At 40.0% G+C, this 24,396-nt stretch overlaps 2 protein-coding genes across 2 annotated transcripts; one reads left to right on the top strand and one right to left on the bottom strand.

Annotated features, from left to right (window-relative positions):
- The first annotated feature begins 769 nt into the window (after positions 1–769).
- On the top strand, positions 770–4,278 carry LOC112198618. The gene is made up of 3 exons (XM_024339761.1): positions 770–1,601; positions 1,719–3,726; positions 3,804–4,278. Exons 1-3 carry the CDS (start codon positions 770–772, stop codon positions 4,276–4,278), a joined length of 3,315 nt encoding a protein of 1,104 aa, XP_024195529.1.
- Positions 4,279–21,064: 16,786 nt separating this feature from the next.
- Positions 21,065–22,779, bottom strand: LOC112198329 (anaphase-promoting complex subunit 13). Its single transcript, XM_024339427.2, has 4 exons — positions 22,586–22,779; positions 22,010–22,146; positions 21,841–21,894; positions 21,065–21,369 (listed from the first exon to the last, which is right to left on the bottom strand). Exons 2-4 carry the CDS (start codon positions 22,083–22,085, stop codon positions 21,308–21,310), a joined length of 192 nt encoding a protein of 63 aa, XP_024195195.1. The 5' UTR covers positions 22,086–22,146; positions 22,586–22,779; the 3' UTR covers positions 21,065–21,307.
- Between the last annotated feature and the right edge of the window lie 1,617 nt (positions 22,780–24,396).

The raw sequence follows: 24,396 nt of genomic DNA, 5'->3' as shown, positions 1-24,396 counted from the left end.
TGTTGCCGGGACTGAGACACAAAGGGCCAAGAGCTTACTAGAAGGTGACAATGCTATTGTGTTTACCGATAAAGATATGGAAGTTTCTTATCCAGATCACCGGAGGCCACTCTATTTGGAAGCACAAGTCAATGGTGTATTCGTGAGAAGAGCCTTGGTGGACACAGGGTCTTCTTTGAACATTATATCTCTTCAAGTGCTCAATGCCGCTGGAATTTCTCTGACTAAAATTGTGAAGGTAAACATGGCAATTACCGGATTTGCAAATGGAAGTGAGCAAGCTGTAGGGTACATATTACTAAACCTCAAGGTTGGACCAATTCAGTCTCTTACCAGATTCTATGTTGTTGATGCTGACACTAGTTACCATGCACTGCTGGGACGCCCGTGGTTGAACAAACATAAGCTCGTGCCTTCCACTTACCACCAGTGTGTTAAGGGGAGGATTGGACTCAAGCCTGTCAGGTTGCCAGGAAATCAAGTACCGTTCCACCGGTCAGAAAGTCATCACGCTGAGGCACAATTTTATGATGAGTTCACTGACGGAGAATGAGGCAATCCATCCAAAACCGCAGGCACTCCTTTACCCTCATGGCTTGACATTCAAGATCTCAGCAACAACGATCTTGCAATGTTGGTGAGGCAACAAAGCGTCTATCAGCCTCAATGCTCTCGAGTGGTGCTGCCGGATGGCCGCACAATATATCGCTTATGACGGGATGCGGGGCCTAACCGTTCATTATGGGAAGGCCCCAAATCATCAGGTGCCATGGAGTGTGATCAAGTTCAAGAGGCAGAAGGGGCTTCCGTGGTACCTGAGAGATTTCCCCTTCAAAAAGCAATGCCATCGCCAAAGTGTATGCAGGATGGAAGTGCTGCTATGGCAGAGGAAATGGAAGAAGTCAACCTGAGTGATGATCCCGTTGTTCAGAAAAATATTTCCATCTCCACCTATTTGTCACCTGAAGAAAGAGGCTGCCTCATCTCTTTATTAAGAGAATATAGGGATGTCTTTGCCTGGAGCTATGAGGAGATGCCGGGATTAGACCCGAATCTGGTGTGTCACACTATGAATGTGCAGTTAGGAGCGAAACCAGTGGTGCAGTCAAGAAGAAATTACCATCCCAATGATGAGCAGCAAATCAAGCAAGAAGTTGAAAAACTCTTAGCCTCTGGTTTCATCAAGCCGATCAAGCACCCTACTTGGCTGGCAAATATTGTTCCTGTAAAGAAAAAGAGTGGTCAGATACGAGTTTGTGTTGACTTCAGGGATTTGAATAAAGCATGTCCAAAAGATGAATTCCCGTTGCCAAACATGGATGTCCTCATAGATTCGACCTCAGGCCATGGGATGCTGTCGTTCATGGATGGGTTCAGTGGCTATAACCAAATTAAAATGGCTACCAGGGATGCTGAAAAGACGGCTTTCCGCACACCATATGGAAATTTTTACTATACAGTCATGCCATTTGGCTTGAAGAACGCTAGCGCTACCTATCAAAGGGCGATGACGGTAGTATTCCATGACATCATGGGAAAAGAAGTGGAGGATTACGTCGACGATCTGGTGGTGAAATCTAAGACTAGAAGTGAGCACTGGGGTACCTTGAGGAAAGTACTACACAGATGCAAAGAATATAAGCTGAAGATGAATCCAAAAAAATGAGGATTTAGGGTGTCTTCGGCAAAGTTTCTTGGTTTTGTGGTGCATAGTAGAGGCATTGATGTTGATCCCAGCAAGATCCGGGCCATTGCATCTCATCCACCACCCTCAAGTCAGAAGGAATTAAAGAGTTTCTTAGGAAGATTGTCTTACATAAGACGCTTCATACCTGGTTTAGCTGCTGTGATCCAGGCGTTCACACCTCTGTTGAAAAAAGGGAACAAATTTACGTGGAACGCTGAATGCAAGGAGGCTTACTTGAAGGTTCAGCAGCTCATCACCAAGCTCCCAACCATGAAAGCACCAACTCCAGGCGTCCCCTTAAAGGTGTATTTGGCCTCCACCAATGCAGCGGTAGGAGCATTATTAGCACAAGATGGTGAAGCTGGAGAAGAATTTCCTATTTACAATGTGAGCAAGCTTTTGAGGGGAGCTGAAACACGCTACCCTAAGGCAGAAAGGCTTTGTTTAGCGCTTGTCTATGCAGCCCAAAGATTACGTCACTATTTTTTGGCCCACAAGCTTCAACTTATGGTGAAGACTGATTTGGTCAGATATTTACTGACGAAACCAATGCTATCAGGGCGGTTAGCAAGATGGCTGCTCCAGTTGTCTGAGTTCAACATTGTATGTACGACACCAAGGCCTATCAAGGGACAAGCCGTGATCGACATGATCACCCTCTTCCCAGAAGAAGAAGGATTTGATGTTTCTCATGACATACTCAGAGAGTTACCTGGAATGACAGTAGTGGTTGAAGAAGAGGAGCCTTGGACCCTTCACTTCGATGGGTCAGCCACGGCTAATGGAGGGGGAGCTGGAGTTGTACTCGTGGATCCAAAGGGGCATGCCAAACCCCTTTCGTTTAAACTAAACTTCTCGTGCACTAATAATGTGGAAGAGTATGAAGCTTTTATTGCTGGGCTTGCAACTGCACATGAATTGAGAGTCAAGAGAATCAGAGTGATTGGGGATTCAAACCTAGTCATTAGTCAATTGAAGGGAGATTTTGCAGTGAAAGAAGTAACCTTGGCACCCTATAGGACTTTGGCAGAAAAGTTAATTAAGAAGTTTGAGCAGATAACTCTTGAGCATATTCCTGGCAGCACTAACAGATATGCAGACGCTTTAGCTACCCTTGGTTCCAAGCTTTCATTCACAAAGGAGCAACCCAACATCACTGTAATCCAAAACAACAAACCATGTGTAGAAGCTATGATTTTCTCAAGCCCATCAAGTGAGAAAGATTGGCGGGAATTTGTCAAGGATGAGATGGCTCAGTTGGACAAGGAAGATAGACTCAGAACACTGGGAGACTATAGTTTGATATTTGGAGAGTTGTACAAGCGTCTTCCAGGAGGAGTATTAGCCCGCTGTGTAGATGAAGAAGAAGCTCAGAGGAGACTGCAAGAAGTACATGAGGCCACTTGTGGGGTTGAGCAGGTGGTCAGCTTATACCGGAGGTTGCAACGTAGGGGTTATTACTGGCCAAACATGAAGAAACAAGCAGTGGAGATGCAACTCTCATGTTCTAAGTGCTCCTCAACTTTGTCAGAACAGGAAGGATTTACGGCAGCAATTACCGAAGACTGGAGGTCACCATACTTGGAATACCTCATAAGTAAAACACTGCCGGAAGATCGTAAGCATGCGTACAAGATCAAAAAGACGGTGAAAAGGTATTTTGTGGATGGGAGCACGCTGTATAGAAAGGGATTCAATGGTGAGCCATTAAGGTGCCTTGGGACTACTGAATGTCAACAAGTTCTACAAGAAGTGCATGCTGGGGAATGTGGAGAGCATCAAGGAAGAAAGAAGCTTTACCGGCAGCTGTTAGACTTGGGATACTACTGGCCTAACATGCGTGAAGATGATTATAACACGGTCAAGAAGTGTCACACATGCCAAGCACATGGAAACTTGAGTCACAAGCCATCAGCGTTGTTACAAGACATGAAAACACCTTGGCCATTTCACACTTGGTGGTTGGCCTTGGTAGGAACCATTCACCCACCTTCTGGGGGCTTCATATGGATTCTCACAGCAACTGAGTCTTTCACCAAGTGGGTAGAGGCAGTTCCACTAATAAGGCCATGGGAGCTGCAATTTCAAACTTCATAAGGGAGAACATTGTTTGCAGATTTGGTATTCCTTACAAAATTGTGTCTGACAATGGAACACCCTTCGTCAATCAAGAAGTAAGCAAGACACTCAAGGGATACGGAATCAAGCACATGAGATCAACACCTTATTATCCTCAAGGAAACGGCCAAGCTGAAGCTACAAACAAGACGCTCGTCAGGATCTTAAGTAAGATGGTACATGAATACAAGGGAGGATGGAGCACTCATCTACCGGATGCCTTATGGGCTTATCGCACCTCACCTAGGAGCGCCACCGGGTTTTCCCCATATTCCTTGGTTTATGGGTCCGAAGCAGTTTTACCAGTGGAGCTTATCATCCCGACGGCTAGAGTGCTAGCTGTTAACGATCTAGAGTGGGATGATGAATCTTGTACTAAGTGGAGAACGATGGACCTTGAAGCAGCAGATGAGAGGCGAAGACAAGCAGAAGCAAGGGCAGAAGCGTATCGGCAAAGAGTGACTAAAGCTTAGAATAGAACAGTCAAGGAGAGAAGCTTCAAAGAAGGGGATTTAGTCCTTAGAACTGTTGACTGGGTAAGAAGACAGATGCCCGGCCCTTCTAAGTTTGCAGCTCAGTGGGAAGGACCATTTGTCGTTAAGGAGTCTCACAGCAGTGGTTATTATCTCCTCATTCATGCTAACAGTGGTAGGCTGACTGATCCTATCAATGGCAAATGGCTCAAGCCTTACTATTGTTAGACCTTAATACATGAAGGTCCCTATCTTATAATTTAGTTTCCTTTCAAAAAAAAAATGTATACCTATATCAGTCTCTATGGTTACTTGCAAGACACATCTTCTGTTTTGTCAGAAGCTTTTGTAAGGCACGTCACCATAGTGACGCCTAAATTTGTATTAAGAAGCTTGCAATGTGAAATGAAGAGGTGTCTTTAAATATATTCACTATTGCCTTACCTCATTTGCCAAAACCGAGATGCTCTAATTGAAGACTTTGCGAATCTATACAAGGGGGCTAGCGTAAGCCTAAAAGAAAAGAAAAGAGGGGGAGGGGTCGACGCTAGCCTGGAATCCCAGCAGTAAGGCAATAATACAAATCCGGCGGTAAATGAGGCGCCACTCATTTAGCTCCAACCTTCTCAAAAGAAAAAAAAAAGGTGACAAGCAAAGAACATGCAAGCCTTAACGATAAATAAAGATAGGTATTCATACATGCTGCCAAAGTTTAGTCCTACTGAATGAGCTTCATACTTGAACGCTCAACTAAAAGCAAAAAGCTGTATTCATACTGCAAAGCTGTATTCATACTGCAAAGCAGTATAAACCCAAATCCTAATATAAATAATAAGAGAAGTGACTGCCATCCTTCCAAGAAGATTCTAGTATGCACTCCATAGCAGGTACGGGAACGTCACGCAAACTGAAACTCAGATCATCTTAAGCCTTGCGCAACTCTTCCTCAAGACGTGCAAGCTCCCTCTTGGTTTGCGAAACTATCTCCTGCAGACCGTGAATTTTAACATACTGGTTCTCTGACCCTTCAGACCTCATCATATAACCAAAGAAATGCTTTGCACCTTGTTTTAAGGAATCCAGCAGGAAGCCAACATTAAGACCTGCCCCCATGAAATCACGACAAGCGTCTCTCCAAATAAGGAACACTTCTCCATCTTTTATCTGGCAAACTTCCATGCTGTACAACATCATGCCAAGTTCCTTAATCAACTCACACTTCTTCCTTGAAGTATAGTCTCGATCAATTAAGCTAAAGATATCTCCACCGCCATATCTCTCAGCAAATCTAGCTAAGGGACCCACTAACTCTGAAGGAATTTTCATACCCGCAAAAACAGCGGTGTCTCTGCTCAATACTGGTGCAACGTCAGCCATGCTTAGAGCAGACTCCTCTTTAGAAGCAAATCGAATCATAAAGTTGTCCATATGGGTCACCCACTCACTAGTTGACCCTTTAGCAAGCAAGCTTGGGCCAAGGCTTTTAGTCTGAATGACAGTTACCTTATCAATCCCTGGAGCGTGCTTAACTAAGGCATGTACTGCCGTGTCATGACCAACCCCGTCATCACTCTTACCAACATCTGAAGGATGACCCTGCTCCTAAAAAAAAGGGGGGGAGGAAGTCGTAAGAAAAGGAAAATATCTGATTCTGCAAAATATTACATGCCTTCCACATTTCACATTATCAAAGGGGCAAAACTCATGTAACAGCAGCAATATCAAAAGCAGTGTTATCACTAACTACAACGGCTGGAAAAGCATAAATACTTGAATATCATACTGCATGATTATAAAAAAAAATCCAGAAACAATACTCAAGCACACTTCGTAAGCAAGATAAAGAAATCAAAATAGACAAAAAAAAACAGACGCATGAGTAATGCAAGAGAAGGAAGTGATTTCCTGATCTGTTACTCCAAGCAAATAACCAGAATCATGGCAAAAGGTGCATCTCATTCCAACTTTGCTCTCTTTCTTTTCTATTTTGTTACATATGCATTATTCTACCTGAAAACTTACTTCATTATAACTCATCTTACTTAGTACTCATGATTTTTTTTTTTTCGAAACGCACTTTATTTCTTTTACTTTCTCACGAGTACTACTCCTACTACCGTTCCCGGCAGCAAATAATCTCTCTGAGTTTTCAATTATACGTGTCCCCTATTCTCCTCATCACTCTTATGTCATTTTTCACACGAGGCTGCAGACATTTTATCACCATTCTTAACACAAAGGTCATGCTTACTGCACTGCATGACACACACACTTCACATAACTAATACATACGTTATCAATTTGTGTATTACGTTTCATTTAGTTTTACCTCTGTTAATTGTTTGGCTACATGATCTCCTCATCTTGTTTCACGAATAATTTAGCAAACTTTTACTCTACAGTTGCAATAGCACAATACATGGCGATTTGGAATCACCACGCATTTCATTCCTTTTAAATACCCTTTCGTTGTTTAGTAAATATACTTAGGCATACTACAATACAGATACACACACATTTAACTATCCGATCTCCATGTCAATATTATTCATTTATCTACTCTTTCATACTATTATCTTAAGCTAAAGATCTGATGAACATGCATGAAAGTGGCAGCAGGCGGATGAAAGGCCAAAAACTCCAATTCAAAAACACATCAGCACGCTAATGCAAAAAATTTTTAATCCAAGCTTTCAGTTTCAAGTAAACGAGCTACCTAGTCATTATTCTCACTCTCACTCGGACTATGTTGCAAAGGCTCAAATCCCGCATCAACCTAAGAAGAATGTACTTTGTGAGCCAAAGGATCTCCATGCATGTGACAAATACAATAAAGAGAAAATGGAATAGCTGGGACATACTTGATTGTCATTGCTCACACTGCCGTTTTTAAAGGCCTGCGGGAAAGCAACATCATCAAAAAAAAAAAGAGACAATCTTGGCAATAAGAAAAAAAAAAAAAAGAGAGCAATAGATGAGCAAAAGGGATGTTGCGCACTCGGTTATCACCATCACTCATGCCTTTATCTTCGACAACCTTATCACCATCACTCATGCCTTCATCTTCGATAACCTACGAAAGAGAAGCAGTTTTAGCTCCCTTAAAATAATAATAATAATAATAATAAGGGAGAAGTCGCTACAAAAAAAAAATGGGGAAAGGAAGAAAAAGAAACAACCTGATCGTCACCATCTTGGCTAATCATGGGAGGCACTTCAGGCAGATGATCAGATGCCCCTTTTGAAAGATTAGTATGATCCTCTTTAGAAGAATCGGTTGGACCCCCTTGAGAACCCTCTCCGTGATCAGATTCAGATAACTCAAGATAAGCTGGAGGACCACGAGGAGAAGGAGAACTCTTAGACTTCACACGGTTGCTTCGACGAAGAGGGACATCAAAATCTGCACCGGCCTCCCTCTTCACCCCTTTCTTCACTTCAAAACTGGTAGCATTCGCTTGCTTTGCATGAGAAGTACCACCTGCTCGGGATGTTGAAGATCTTTTCTTCTTTACCTCCTTGTTCTTTTGAAGCGGCATGCTTGGGGGAATCATCAATTTGACTCCGTGTTGGGTTGTATGCATAAACTTATCAAAATCCACCTTGGGCTTGAAACGCCGAATAGGCTTATGAGTGTTGTGTTCCCTTGTATCACCCTTATCACCCATCTTCTTATCGCACTTCTTTTCCTCTCCCTTCGCCCTCTTAGTTCCAAAACCCTTTAAATAGCCAACAATCTTTCTAGCACCATCGTTGTACACTTCAGTATAGGTGAGGTTATGCTTTTCAGCATAAGTCAATATAGCCTTGGGGCTAGCCAACCTACTGCTGGTAATAAGTCCCAACTCTAGCCGAGGACTGCCGGCTTCCACAAAAAGCCTGAACCTGCACAACACCCCCCTCCAATAACAACTATAAGCAGGGGAGGCGTTAGCATTCGCGGCATTCCCTGGCAACTGAGATGGGAAGTCTACAATTCTGCCAGAGAAGTCAAGTACACATCTACTCTCCATATGAGAAAAGCTTGTGATCTTAGAGTTAAGAGAGCGAGGTGGAGGTGAGGGAACGTCCTGAAGGCAACCAAGTTGCCGCATCACTCTGTCAGGAGAATAAACAACAGGGAAAATATTCAAGTCTTCCTTATCCTCACTGATGGATGGGATAAAGTTTGGGCAAACAGTCATGTATAGCTCAACCCGACCTAGAGCTGTAGTACACTGCTCTTCTCTACCAGAAAACGAAAAGGTCTCAAACTCAGAAGATTGGAGGTAGGGTTGCCAGATGAAATTATTCACGTCGTCTAACATGCTCGGAGCAAACACAGTCTTATCTTGTCTCCTTTTGAACCAACGACACAGCAGAGGGAGTACCGGCGGCAAATATTCGGTCTGCGCTTGCTTGCTGCCTTCCTTGTCGTTGTTGTACAATTCCAAAGAGAGACTCATGGTCAGGGGCTCCATCTTTAATCCTTTGAACTGTTCCCAGATAAATACTTGCAGAAAGGTGGTAGAAACCAATGTAGTAACTCCACACCGACCAACGCTCTCCAATTCGTCAACAACGATATAGTCAAGCAGACGATAGACGTGACCAAGAAACATTGGTCCCAAAGGAAACCTACTGCCGGCTGCTATTGCAATTGCCAAGGGAAACAGGCGCTCTTCAACATACTCATAAGAGAACTCAATGAAGACAAATTTTGTTAGCCACAGAGATAGCATTGCTTCCAGACGGCAACCAGAATTAAAGCCTTCACCTGGGACAAATACCCCATTTTCAGTAACACCCCAAAAATGCTTCACCCAATTTGAGAAACGGCGCTTACTTCCTTTGACACTGGAGGCCCCTTCTACAAGAACCTGCAACTTCTCTGAGTCAAAATCAAAGCCAAGGGGGTTGGCTGAACCAGTAATGGGGAGCCTCATAATGTTCAAGACGTCCTCCAAAGTAGGGGTAAACTCTCCCCACTCGCAAACAAAGGTATGCGTGTGAGGATTCCATCTTCGAACTACATGACGAAGAGACTCCACATCCCTGTTAATATCACAACGGGCAGAGATGAATACAGAAGAAAGAACAGCAGCCTCTGAAAGTCTGATTCTCGTGGCCTCATCTTTTAGCTCATGGTCAACCCATTGTGGCCACCCTGTAACTAAACCACAGGGATACTCAAAGTTTATAGGAACTGCCGGATAATCCCCCCTCTCAATCAGTAACCTGGAAATCCGCTCAAGACTGACATCTCTGGAAGTTTCATAATTACCTCTAAACTCCTTTTAAGGCCATCCTCAAGCACGAAATGATGATCGACTAGACTACACACCTTAGGAGCCATGACGTGATTAGAAAGATACAGGGATCTCCACATACAATGAGGTGTTTCTTAACAAGAGAAAGAAGGGATAAGCTATTGAATCACAGCACGCTATTCACAAACAATATACTTTGAATCAACTAACTGTTACATGTCAAGTAAGAGGCCGAGCAAAAAAAAAAATGAATGAAAGACGCAAGGCCAACGCATTCAATCCAAGCTAACAGGCGCAATTTATGCGATAAACTAAACTATGCGATACCAGGCTACGTCATGTTCCATTGCGACCACAGCAGTAAGACTCCACGCATAATGCGCACAATGCAAAAAAAAAAAAAAAAAAAAAAAAAAAAAAAAAATCAACAACAACAGTCCAAGCTACTCCATGCTCAGCCAATTCATAATCTCACACCAAGCAAAGGGCTAAGCTAAAAGTTAAAACTATTGAATCCACATAACCCCAACCAAGCTAATAAGCACATCTTATAGGATGAACCAGGCAAACTAACAACAAGCCCCATCGTGTTTAATGGCAATCACAGCAGTAAAAAAAAAAAAAAAAGTCCTCCACGCGTAAAGCAAAAGATCAAGTCACTCATACTGAATCAATATATCATTACATCAGGCAGGGAACTAATCAAAACCAAGGCTATTGAGTGCATGCAGCCAAGCCAAGCCAAGAAAAAATATATATATATAATAATAATAAATAAATATAGAAACAAGTTAGGATGCGGAATGGGAAGAAATACTTACAGATCAAAACACGCGGTAACATATCAAGCACAATATGATCTCGATAGCAGATTAATATAGCCAAAGCCACAAGCAATTGCAATAGCAGAATCGATAACACCAGAATAGAACACGCGACGAATCAATCACGGCAGCGAATCAACAATATCACACCAGCAATAGGCAATCGTATTTGCAACCTGATACCGCTTTGGCTAAATGTGAGATTACAGCAACGGCGGGTTTTGAAACAAAGAAGAGAAGAGAGAAGAAAAGAGACAAAGATAGCAAAAGATGGAGATAGTCGAGCAAAAGGGGATGCAATCTGTTAGGCTTACCAAGTGTAGAAGAAAATCGCAGATTGGCCGCGTAACGAGTGCGGTGCGCCCGCTCTGTTTCTTGAGAGAGTAAGGAAGCAGGAATGGAGGCTCTCAAGCCAAATAGATCTAAAGGGAGATGAGTTCCTTTCCTTAAAACGAGAGTCCGACTCTTGGAGAAAAGCGTCTCGTGCAAACCGAAATATGGAAGAAAACGAGGAGAAACGGAAACGACTCTACACGCCAATGCTGTTTTCCTAGAAGAAAAAATAGCTGAAAAGTAGGATTCTTCTCTTCTAACTAGGAGTCCAATGACGGCGAAGGTCTGTTGTCACGTGGGAAGCCTAATGAGTCATGGATTGTATCAATGAGATACACACACCGACTCAACTCAAAAAAAAAAAAAAAAAAAAAAAAGAGAAAGGGAGGGTTATGTACAATCACTCGATAAGTCTTCGAATTTTTGATTATGTAGCCTGTAACACGGTCACACGAGCTACAAAATCAAGGGGGCTAATGTTGATACCCAAATTTCCACAAGTTCGAATTTAAGTGACAGGCAAAGGGAACGAGTCATCGACCTCATAACCTAATTGGGCCTTCAAGCAAGCCCATTTCGCGGCGAAGGGAAATTCTCTATTTAAACAAGCGATACGAGATGCCTAAATATTCAAACAATTGACAGGGATTTCTAAATGGACCGACACGCTTATTTACCACGCGATACACGTAGGGCCCAAGCTACGTTTGGGGCTTATACGGCGGGATGTGGTGTGGAAGGTAACTGATCGTGCGAGGCCCATTGTTATGATGAGGCCCGTCGGCAATTTTGGACTTGGCAACCAAAATTCATGCTTCGAGGGCCAATATCTTAACATGGGCTAGTAGAGAGATGAAAGCAAGCCCAAACAAGACTTAGAGCCCACTAGAGTCATTCCCCTACCCAAAGTCCACTACACTAGAACCCGTAGCCCAAAAAGACGTTGGAGTCTTCTTCCCCAAATCAGGAACGTTGTTCCATCAAGTTGTTGCTGGGATTACTACTCCATCCTTTTCTGGTAAGAACCCAAAGTCTATGCAAAACTTCCCAACTCTCATCCTCCGAAATCCTGCCTCAATTTCCAATAATCCTTAGGTATTTGTGATCACAATTTACGATAGCACAAAACAAGGGATTATGATTTCTTAAAAATCACGGCAGCACGAAATCTGGGATCCCCATCGCCGTCCCATACCCGCGCCACCAGTCTTTACCCACATGGCCAAAGCAAGCCTTCATTCTTTTGATTTCATGGGGAAAACAAAAGCTGAAGGTTTTAGATTGATCCCATCAAAACTAAGGATGCCCTTTCAAAGCCTCTGGTTCTTGGCAGAAATCCTCCCCGTCTATAAAGGGCGAGTTCGTTGCCGTAGAAAACCAAGCCACAACAGCCCAGAAACATCAAGCAAGAGATCAAGCTTTATCTCTGAATCCCTAGCCTTAAATTCTTCCCAACCAACCTTAACCCAAAATCCAGAAATCATGTTACTGCTGGAATTCTCCCTCTCTGCTAAACTCTCATGCATCTAGCTCCCACACCATGCCCTCCTATAAGTCCTGTTCTTATGAAGTCAAGCCAAGTAGCTGCTGTTATCATCAGGTCAAGTAGCTGCTGTTATCATCAAGCCAAGTAGCTGCCGTTATCGTCAAGCCAAATAGCTGTTGTTACATCTAGCAGGTCACAACGAAGTTGTTCTTGGGTCAACCTTTGAACGATTTTGGGCCTAGTCTCGCACAACTAAGAGGGTCTTGCTGCAAAGAGTCAAAGTCACAAAGTCACCCTCACAAATCGAAACATTTCGAGTGAATAATAGTTGGAAATAAATCTAATTCATGATTAACCAAAAAAACAAGGCATCGAAACCATAATTTGTACCAACTGGGATATTTATTAATTTCAAGAAAAAAAATAAAAAATTAATACGAAAATCCAAGTCATTACACTCTTGTACCCACCCATTATTTCATAGTGGAAGTTCTTGTTGTTGCTACTCCGTGGACGTAGGCATCTTGCCGAACCACGTTATATCAGCTGTTCCCTTTCCTTTATTCTTTTATTTCTTTGCATATTTATACTTTTGTGGTTGGAGTTGTTACTTCTAGTCTATTCTTTTGCCAACAATGAACTCAATCCTCTCATTCTGAACTTAATTTCACAATGAAGCTAAAGTAAAAGTCTGATTACTTGCATTGTTATGCTCGTAATCACTACAAAAAAGAATTGTATTAGCTTCACCAATTTGCGTCGGCCTTCAATTGCCGTCGCCAATGCCTCCTATTTTGCGACGGCAAAAACTGAGGGGTCGCGATTGTGCAAAATATTTGCGATGGTAACAACTGCCGTCGCCATTGGGCGTGGCAAACCCAATGGTTTACTTCGGAAAGAGTTAGCCGTAGTAAAATAATATGCTTACGATATGTTTGTAGCAGGGGATTACGATCCCACCTAAATCTAAGTCGCTAACCCTAATCCCTCATTCCCTCAGCCTCTATTCGAGATTTCGACTGACCCTGACCCTCAGCCTCTCTTCGACTCACTCCCTCTGTCCCTCAGTTTCAGTCGTCGCCGACCCACCGCAAAGTTCGACTGTTCGGCCTTATCTCTAAGCTAGCTCTAACCTCTCAATCAGTCATCTCACTCCCTCAGCCTCTCAGTCTCAGTCTTCCTATTCGTAATCTCGAACCGCTGAACCGCCGACCCACGGCTTTGCTTCGACCCACTGTAAGTAAACCATCTCTCTATACTTCATTGTTGGGATGTTGGTCTCCGACCCATCGATCTCCAGTTAATAGATTTGATTATTTGAATGTTTTGATTGATTTGAATGTTTTGATTGATTAAGACCAAGAGCCGCCTTCATCTCACCATCTCACTCGATTCCTCAGCCTTCTCCGATGGCAAGGCTCAAATCAAAGTCGCTATTGGTCTGGTGGTTTACTCTCTCTACGCGCCGAAGCTTGAGGCTGCCTTCAAAACTAGGTCAAGCTCGGGAATTGATTCATCTACAGGTGCGACTCCGCCTCTCTGGCTCCCTCCCTCTATTCTCGCTGCTCTCTGCAAGACTGCAACTCCGCCTCTCTGGCTCTCTCTCTCACAATCAGTCTTCCTCACCTCTGCGGCTCTTCCTCTCAGCTCTCACTCTTGACCCTCGGCGTCAGCAAATCCAATCTCCTCTCCAGAACCCTCAACGTCGACGTAGCTGGCCAATCGGTCATCAAGGCCCAGATTTAGGACACTTTTGGCCAAGAAAGGTACTACTGCTTCTTCTCTTCTCATCGATTATTTTATGTTTTGGTGGATTTCTGGTTTTGGAGTGGATTTTCGTGTGGAAATGAGTTTGATTTGTGGGATTTGGTGAGTTTCAGGGGCAGATTTGGTGGTTTGTGGTGTTGAATTGCAGGTCAGCTTTCTGAATATTAATGGTTTCGGTTTGAAGAGCAGTAAGAAACCCAAATCAAAGACTCCGGCAAAGAAGCCCAAAGACAGTGTTCTTGAGCAGAGTCAGTCTCTCTATTATTGTCTCTATAAAAAGACTGTGTCTTTATGTATTGATTGGGTCTATCTTTGATTTTTTTTTTTTTTTGTATTGGGTTTCATATTGATTTGGTTTTTATCTTCAATTTTGCTGCAGAATCTCCAGCTGAGTTCTTCGCTGAGAATAAGAACATTGCTGGATTTGGTAATGTATGCCTTTTTTCTTTGATTATTTATTTCCAGGATCAAATTTGAAGCTTTCTGTAAAATGTAGAGGTGTTTGGAGTGTCTGACTTTGGATGTTTTAGCCAGGGAAATGTCTTTATACTACTGTGAGGGAACTTGTGGAGAACTCATTTGATTCGACGGAGTCCATATCGGAGCTTCCTCTGATAGAAATCACAATGTGAGTGCTAGTTATTGGATATGATAAATCACAATGTGGTTTGTGGTCTTTTTGATTTGGGTGCCCCTAATTTTTCAGTTTCATTGCATATATCTTATCAACAAGGGGTCCTCTGTCTTGTTAGAAGAAAAGTATGCAGCATATGAATTTAAATAATCGAATTTATGTAATGGCAGACACATATTTTTATGAGTTTGATATTATAAGCATGTGGAAACGTTTTGGTGGATATTGGCAAGCACTCAGAATCTTATATAATAAAATTTGATATGGTTTTCAAATTGTCAGGTTGTTCATCTTAAAAGTTGTCTTTTGTAATTCATCAAGTGTTGTTATTCTACAGAAGTGGGACTGGAGATCTGTTGAAAGAAAAGCTATAGGATTTTCTAGTGAAATATGTTAGGTTTAGATATATTCATGCCAAAAACAAGATAGGCTTTCTAGATAAATGCATTATCTCATAAGCAAGTTAGTTGATATGTGTTTGGTTTGTATTAAATGTTCAGGTTCCAAAAATTTTACCATATCAAAAGCAAATTTATCTATGAACTTCATGTCATGCTTGTTCTTTCTCAATTTCTTTTAGCTCTCTTTACAAGCAGTAACTATTTTGCTGGTTAATTTTGACAGTGATAATGTTTATAGAATGCGAAAGTTAGTTGGTTTGAATTTAATGTGATTATATCCAACGCAGGGTTTGATGTCATCTTCAGAATCTAGTGAAGATGGAGGAAATGAAGTGTTCTGATTACCAGTTTTCCAGTACATTAACTATATGTAATTTAATTTTGTAAATTTATGTATTTGAACATTGGTGAAGATATATAAAATTGATGTTAAAAAGTAATTTGATGGAACTTTTCCTTTGTATCACTTTCTTCCCTAAAATAAAAATTTTTAAAAATTCTAGCATGCAAATTTTGGTATGCTAGATTTTTTTTTTTAATTAATAATTCACATTTTGCGACGGCAATTTGCCGTCGCAAATATCAATGGCGACGCCACCAACGACATCGGCAAAATTGCCGTCGCCATTGGTCTTTTGCGACTGCAAATTGGCTTTCCGCGACGGCGTTACGCCGTGGCAATTTGAATTCTTTTTTGTAGTGTATAATTACATTCTAAACACTAGAATTAAGCTGATCTCTAAATCAATTAATATGTATTTAATCTATTTTTATTTTATTTTGTAAAAAATAAGTGGAGTTGCGGAAACGAGATAAAATGAGGCGAAAACGGTGAAGATTGGAGTGTTCGACAAAAAGACGATGAGGTCAATACCGGTCAACCGTAGTCAATGCCAATGAAGAAGTGATCTCATAGCTGCCTAAAATATGAGCCGAAAATATGAGCCGAAGTACATTGAGAAGAGGAAAAAAAATAGAAAGAAATGAAGTTTGATTGAATAAGATAATTAATCAAGTGGTTAATTACTTAATTGATCAAGGGTAGTAGCACAATGTTAATTAAGCATGATTATTGTCAAGCACGTGCAGCCCCTACCTTCTCCTTATCTTTTATTTCTGGTTGCACATGATCAATCCTCCACCATCCATCATGTGACACGTGGCAACTGATTTTTCTTTCTTCAGAATCAACACCGGGACAACACCACATTGCCTTATCCATCTCTTCCTCTCTTGGCAATTAGAATAGCCACCCAGAACCTAATATATTATATATATATATATAGAAGTTTGCTCAGGTGCGGATATCCGCACCGAAGTAAAAAGTTACGGATTTGCCATTTTTTCCCACTTTTCGATCATATTTTCACATCTTAACCGTTCAATTTTTAGTTCCTAATGTATAGATCATCTCTACAAAATTTCATCCAATTTGGTGATCGTTAAGGAATCCAAAACTGTAATTTACACAAACGGACCGAATCTGTCGAACCGGAACCATTCGTATTTATAATGGTAAATTGCAGTTTTGGATGCCTTAAAGATCACCAAATTGGCTGAAATTTTGCAGAGGTGATCTATACATTAGGACCTAAAAACTGAACGGCTAAGATGTGAAAATATGATCAGAAAGTGGGGAAAAACTGGAAATCCGCACCTAAGCAAAAATTGTGGACGTCCGCACCCAAGAAGGGCTGTATATATATATATATATATATATATATATACACACACACACAAACCTCAATTCAGCCGCACCATCTACCCCATCAAGCCCTATTCTCTCTGACCTCAACCAAAAACAGCAGCACTCCATCCTCTTTCTCTCTAACACCAAACCCACTCGCCCCATATATATCTCATCTTTTCTTCACCTCACCAAGATATACCTCACCAAAATTCCTCTTTCTCATCACTTTGTTCCTCTTTAAATTATGTATTTTGATGTTAGTTTGGTGATGGGTAGTCAGTAGTTTTGTTGTTGGGGGCTAGGATTGTGTGCTCTAGTCCAAATCTTGTGTAAAAATGTTTATTTTAATGTAATGATGCTCATATGATGAATGCTTATATCTATTTTTGTTGGGTTAAAATGCATAACCAAGAGCCTAGTCAACACCATAGTGTGTATTTTGAGCATGTTTAGGATGGAGTTAGAGGCTTGACCCCCTTTAATTCATAAACTAGAAACCTTCAAATTCCTATTCGAGGGATTATAAGCATGGTGATTTACACCCGTTGAGTGAATGCGCGGGCGGGTCGCTTGGCAGTCTAATTCCTTGATCTTTAGGCCTCTTGATGTGAATTAGAGACCCTTGAACCGGCTCTATTTCACCCCAAGTGAGTTCCTACGATCTTGAACCGGAGTAGGAATACCATGAAAGAGAATTTCGGTCCTTGAGCCTTGAACCGCCTTGGATACAACTACCGCTAAAGTAGGAAATTTGCATCTACATTAGATTAGCTTCCGACACGTGAGATTTGGGTGAAGTAACCTCCCTAGCACCTGACATTCTCATTATATTGTTAACACTTTTCTAGTTTAATTTCCTTGCATTTTTATTAATCGCTTTGCATTTTATTATTTTTGTTAAGTTTAAATCAACTCTCAATCATTGAATCCATCGACTCATTTGTGCATATTCACTTTGAGGCTACAAGTTATTGCCTTTGAATAGGCTTGGTGTGAGCTAAGCCGAGCATTACCAAGGCTTAGTACCTTGATTGTTTATAATTTTTATTTTACTTTTTATTTTTTCTTGTGTGCTTTTAGTATCCTACCGCCAATTATCTTGGTTAGCTCCAACACCTGATCCCTGAGATACGATAAACCAAGGTCCAAATACTTTCCTTATTTGACACGATTCGTATGCTTGCGAGATTATATGATTCAAGTCAAAGTCCATCAAGCTAGGGGAAGCAACGACAAGTTCCAGCAGTGAGCTTACTGGATAGCCTCAAAGTAGGGAAATTGATTTCTCAGTGTTCTTCCTCGTCTCGTTCTCTGCAATTTGAAGTATCTCAATTCATAGTGTCATACAAGTTGCGGTCCTTGTTAGATGCAATCATTGAAGCCAATCCCTCACATTGTGCTTCTAGATTATTGGAACTACTAGAAATATTAATCCTTAATTTAGAAGGTGAAGTTTTTAGCACTCCTAACCTTCTCTATTCTCATGGCCAGTGCCTTAGCACAATCATAAGTCCAGAATCCAAAAACATAGAAATTAAAATCACACAGCAATTGGCTTGTCTTCTTGGAATTTTCTTTCCATCTTACACTAGAACCATGAGGTTTTCCTTAATTGGGACATGGGTTTTCAATCCCAGCACGTACTCTTAGCAAAATCATAGGAGCTCAATAATAATTTGCTCCTAGTTGATGGCGGAGATCACACACCACCCCTTCGGTGGTTCTCTTATTGGTAACATATGTACAAGTTTGGAGATTTGATATTGAACTCTTTCTGTTTGGTATTGAAGTATATTCCTAGCTCCCCCACTTTTCAGTATCATCAGGCATGAAAGACGTTTTGAGACACCAACAATAATTGATAAATTGACAGCAATATTTTTTTTATACATCACTGAAGTATTGATTAGCTATGACATTATGAGTAAAAGTAAAGACCATGTTTTTAGATGGGAAATGATCTAGACGCATGAAAAAAACAGACATATGCATGAGCAATCATCCCATCCATAATTAAAAAATACAGAGAATCAGTCTTTTTATCTTCTTTAGACAAATATAAAAGAACAAATATCATTTATAAACGTCAAACTGATATGCAGTAGTAAGTGGAAGATGCTTTCGTTCGGTATCAATGATAGAAGATGTGCCCGATGTGACAACACCTCAATCTTTGGATGGCCCTTATTTTGTTTCCTCTAATTAGTTGTCCTATCTCTGCTTGTCTTCTTACAATAAGGCCTTGTTTGGTTCGTAAAATGGAAATGTTGGGAATGAAATTTTATCATTTCCTGTGTTTGGCGCACTCAAGAAATTGAACAACTTTTCTAAATGAAGGAAAAATATATACCATTCTCCCTTTTTCTCTTCACAAGCAACATATTCATATGAGTTTTCTATCTTATCTCCCTTTATAGACGACGAATAGATGAGAGAACAATTGGGTAGGGTGTTTCACATAGGCCTTTTGGTAACAAATAACAGTTCATTGAATATAGAGGTATAGTTTGTGCTACAGCCTTAATTAAGGTTTCTTTATCTGCAAAGCTGAGGAGCTTAGCTTTCCGGCTGATAAGCTTATTTGTGAGTTTTTCTTTGATGTATTCAAAGATAGCAGTCTTTGATCTTCCAACTCTCAATAGGCAGTTTGAAGTATCTACATTCTCTTTAACACACCTAACCTCCAAAATCTCTGCCAATTCTTTTTGTCTATCATCATGCACATTATTATTGAAGACAACACTGCTTATCTGAAAGTTCACTTACTGTCCAGATGCTTTTTCATAAGTGTCTAGGATTTTCCTGTACTGAAAACATTCATCATGGTTGTCCCAAACAAATAGCTATTATCTGCAAAGAATAAATGGTGAAGAGTCGGAGCTTGAGGGCACATGGTAAGTCCTTTAATAACATTATGCTCATAGCTTGTGATATTAGGGTAGACAATCATTCACTGCAAAGAATAAAAAATAGGATGATAAAGGGTCACCCTGCCTTACACTGTAATAACCCCCTGTTGGCACAATCTGTAAAGCTGGTTCACCATGCACAAGAATAGAGTATATTACTCACATGACACAGTTCATAACCATTTGGATCCAATGAGAAGCAAAACTCAATTCAGACAGTATTGCATACAAGAAAGACCAATCCAAACGATCATATGCTTTGCTAATGTCCAGTTTCATGCAATGAGAAGAAACATATGTCCTGTTATCTCAATTAATGCATAAGATGAGCATCTTCAGTTGCCACCAAAGTATTGTCAGAAATTAATCATCCAGGAACATATGCACTTTGCAAAGGGGAAATAATATCAAACAGCCACACTTTAAGTCTATTTACTACTACTTTTGAGTTGATTCTACAAATCACATTGCATAAAGCAATGGATCTGAAATGTGTTGCATCCTTAGGGTCTTCTATTTTTGGAATTAAGCATAGATGTATGAAGTTCAATTCAGGCCACATCTCACCTTTCTCAAGTAGATTAAGTATTGCAATGCAAACATCTTGACTCACAACGTTCCAATATTTTTGGAAGAAAAAAGAGGACATACCATCCGGATTGGGGCTTTTGGAAAGATACATTTGGAAAACGGCGGTTTTATTTCTTCATTAGTGTACTGTTTTAGTAAGCCTAATACATTTGTTGCGCTTCAATGACTTCACTAATGGATTCTGCTTCAGTGCCTTCAATTGAGAAGATTTTCTGGAAATAATTCCTCACGAGCCTTTGAATTTGAGTTTGTGCAGAGATTATTCTCCATTTTCATCAACCATACCCTTGATTGTGTTTCTGCTCCTTCTGTTGCTTGCTTTTCTATGAAACTAAGCCAAGTTTCTATCACCATCACGCAACCATAATGCTCGAGGTCATTGCCTCCAATACTTCTCATGTTGAGCAAGTAATTGACCTTAATTGACATGCAATTCATGTTGTTCATCATATTGCTGCTGAGTACGTATGTGGAAGACGCATAATGTCACTAAGCTTCTCCTTTAGCACTTTCCGCTTATCAAAATCAGTTTGGCATTTCATCAACCTTTTACCTGCACACTTGATTTTGTGCCCTAACTGTTTGAGAGCATTACCAGTAGTAGGTCATGCCCATTCCTGTTGAACGATATTGCTGCATTCCTCTCTACCATGCCAGCATTCCTGAAAACGAAAGCATTGATAGTTCCCTCTAGTTGGCAACCTTTCTGCACTCACCTCGATTAACAAAGGGCAATGATCCGATTCAGTAAGGTTTAAAGTGATAACCCTACTAAATGGGTTGCATATGCCTGGCAAAGTCATGTCTTATCAACCATATACCAGAGTTGTTCATTGTAAGCTTTGGTATTGTTAAGAATTATCAACCACAGAGTAACACTGAATATCTTCTGGCACTAGAGATTCCAAATTAGGGGCACTAAAGTTTAGTTTTGAAGGAAAAATGATAAACATACAACACCAGTTACCACCAGCTCATAAATTTACAGAATTAGTGTTACACAATCAACTTCTGGCAAGGAAAATACCTCCAAAACCTCAGGTCCACATTCATGACCCTATTAAAAAAACATACATATCCATACAGCAACTGTTCAATTACTTTGAACGAACCACCACCTTAAACACATTCTTTTACCAGAGAATTTATTGAGAACCTAATGCAAGATCATGCCAACTATCTCCCTCAACTTTTCGAGCCTCCTGATCTGAACATTTGAGAAAATGAAAAATGGAAACAGAAATAAGTAAAAAGGCTGAATGTTTTCCAAAGTGCCAACACTACATCAAACAATAGTGCTCAAAGTCCTAAATCCCTCTCAATCATTTAGTTTTGGCCCACCATTTGTTTTCTGTGGTGGGAGACAAACCAACATAATTGCACTGGCCATGGCAATAAAAAGAATGATAATCAAACTATTTTTATAATTCATTTTCCTCCCAAACATGTCAAATCAGCAAACCAACAGTGATGCCCCTAATAGTTCCTGAACACTAGAATATCCTGACTTCATATAGTATTGGATATAGTGAAAAATAGATGCTTTACCTAATCAATCTTCCAAAGGAAACAAGGACACTAGGCCAGCATGTTAAAATATATGCAATGTGAAGTCATGTTTCTTCAGATGGTAATGGTACCGTTTTAAACAGAAAGCATTGAGAATTAGAAGACATACTCGAATCCTCGGTGTCATCAGTCCTGATAACCAGCATTGGCGGCAGGGGAAGATCTGCAACAAACACAATACTTTCAACTATTGAACTAAAACATGATGAAAACTTTTTTTGATTTAATGCATTTGCAGGTACTGAGGTACATATCAAAAGGAGAAGCAAAAATGATACCGTCATCTGGAAGAGTGTCTTTCATCCATTCTTCATCAACAACATCTATAAGTATACCCAGGTTTAATTCGGCCATAGTTGCTTTAAGCCAAAATCCAATCAAGAATTCTCCTCAATTTGAAGTTTACCGTTTGTATCTGGAAAGCAACACATCGTGTTCAAGTTGATTAATATAATGTAGCATATAGGCATCAATATTTATTGATTTGGGACTCGGCTAGAATGCTTAATGCTATAGACTATGGTAATAACAAAGGAGGCCTGAACAGAACATAAAAGTATCATGGTATGTCCTACTTCAATGACCATATGACTGCTATTTGCTACTCAAAACACTCAATTAGAGATTTCTAACAGAACTGAAGAGTTCATAGCTTAAACACACAAGGCCAGCTATACGCAATGAGCTTTTGATTCCACAACAGCCCTTAATGGCCTTGCACTCCTTAGAGGTTTATCAGTTTCATTTTCAGAGAGAAAAGGACCAAGATTCATGCTTTATTAGTAAAACAGGTTGAGATTACACAAGTCAAGTAAGAATCTCATAAAATTGTAGATGTAGAGAAAGAGCAAAACCTGAGATTAAGAAGGCTCAAGTAACCTTGACCCGCCCTCGTATCTGAATCAGTCCCGCTGCTTCTTGTGAAATTAAACAGACAAGGGAAGAGGGCAGTTCTGAGTTCTGACCACCTGAAGCTCAAAAGAAGACGTCTTTTGTACTTCCAGGGTTCAAAACTTGAAATAATGTAAAGGGGTTAAAGGGAGATGACGGCAAGGAATCAGCTTCCTCTGGTATTTGGGCCTCTCTTTTCTTGCCTTTGTTTGGGCTTTAAATCCCAGACCAAAAACAAAATTAGAAAAGGGACATGGATTGTGGTAAAAGTAGACTAATCCTTTGAGGTGGATATAAAATAAGTTATATATTGACGATTAGTCCCTTGAATTCGGCTATAATTTGACGGTTTATTTCTAATCTGCAAATCCCATCTAAATTAAAGACCCTCTTTTGGACTCTATATTGTTCATGATTCTTTGCCAAGTCACGACTGTTTTAAGACAGAAAAAGGGCCTTGCATCCTCTGCTGCTTGTCTCGTTTTCATTATTTTGTGATATTTGTGAGATCATTCTTATGTTGTTATTATTGGTGAAATTGCACGTTTTCCGGATTAACTGAAGGAGGGTAAAGTCCAAGGCATGTGTCTGTGAATCCAGTTTCCGGCTTTGTTTAGTGCAAACTGAGAGTACTGGTATATATGTGATATGTACTACTTGTTTAGTGCCTTAATTTCTATGAACTAGCTAGAAGCAGGAATTTTAATATCCTGTTTCAATAATTATAGTAGTACGTAGTTTGGTAAAAAAAAATAATGGTATGCAGGGTAGAGTCATATGACTCATAGTTGCCAAGTAATCTGGTCCCCTACTTTTTTTAAGGGAAACAGACTTGAAATAGCAATATATGTTAGAAATTGCAGGACCTTAATTTGAAGTGCATTGGTTGTAGCCAGAAGGTTATTGTCCAAAATTACTAATCTGCTCAGAAAAACTGGAACATTTTAGTATGGGCTGACATGGAATAGCAGGGATAATCTTCTTAAATAGTAGAATTTGAATAAGGGGGGTGTATTGTATTTGGATTTGTGCAGACTTTTTTTAATGACAGACTTTTTGAAAAGTCCACAGACTCTTTAAAAAGTCGATAGACTGTTATGGATTTCTTAAAACCATTGATTTTAGCAACAGACTTTTATTGATTCATGAAAATCTATATACTTTATTATGAATGACTTCTATAGATTTCCTAGGATGTACAAAATATATAAAAAAAAAAAAACAAATGCAGCCCAAACACAAAACAAAATAATAACTTGTTGTCTCTTCAATGCTCTAGTATCTTCTAATAGAAATTGACTCAAATAAATGATTGTTAGTCTGTCTAGCGAGTTTGTTCTCATTTCTAATCTCCCAACAACATAAATATACAATATAGATCACTTGACGTTTATGGTTAATTATTCTCATCAATTTTGTTTTCGCCAATTAACATATATTGTAGCAATATTGATCAATGTCTTGATCTATAATCAATCAATTGAAATTCAATTGTTCAACCTTTTTTTGAACCATAATATAAATTCAAATTAATGAGAATAATAAATTAATAAGATAAAATTTAGTATGGTTCAAGGTCTTAGGGTTAGACCACAATATTTGAGTTTTAGGATTTCATAAATCATTTTTATTGCTATTAGGGTTCGAAGTATCACAATTGAAAAAAAAAACAAAAACAAAAAAACAAAAATCACATTCAACAACTACAAAAAACATGTTGGGTATCAAAAAAAGTTGATATCATAAAAAATTAGAGAAAAGACAAAAAATTAAG

This window comes from Rosa chinensis, chromosome 4 (assembly GCF_002994745.2).
Source record: "Rosa chinensis cultivar Old Blush chromosome 4, RchiOBHm-V2, whole genome shotgun sequence".
In the NCBI taxonomy this organism is placed as follows: Eukaryota; Viridiplantae; Streptophyta; class Magnoliopsida; order Rosales; family Rosaceae; genus Rosa; species Rosa chinensis.
The sequence above is the reverse complement of the archived record's forward strand: the minus strand, read 5'-3'. Positions and strand labels throughout refer to the sequence as shown.

Bases quoted from the DNA above. Each gene is read 5' to 3' on its own strand.
- LOC112198618 (XM_024339761.1), top strand. From the start codon at position 770: ATGGAGTGTGATCAAGTTCAAGAGGCAGAAGGGGCTTCCGTGGTACCT. The intron at 1,602-1,718 runs GTACCTTGAGGA...TGCATAGTAGAG, and splicing joins GACTAGAAGTGAGCACTGGG to GCATTGATGTTGATCCCAGC. The intron at 3,727-3,803 runs GTGGGTAGAGGC...CATTGTTTGCAG, and splicing joins GCAACTGAGTCTTTCACCAA to ATTTGGTATTCCTTACAAAA.
- LOC112198329 (XM_024339427.2), bottom strand. From the start codon at position 22,085: ATGGCCGAATTAAACCTGGGTATACTTATAGATGTTGTTGATGAAGAA. The intron at 21,895-22,009 runs GTATCATTTTTG...TGTTTGTTGCAG, and splicing joins AGACACTCTTCCAGATGACG to ATCTTCCCCTGCCGCCAATG. The intron at 21,370-21,840 runs GTATGTCTTCTA...TCAAATGTTCAG, and splicing joins TGATGACACCGAGGATTCGA to ATCAGGAGGCTCGAAAAGTT.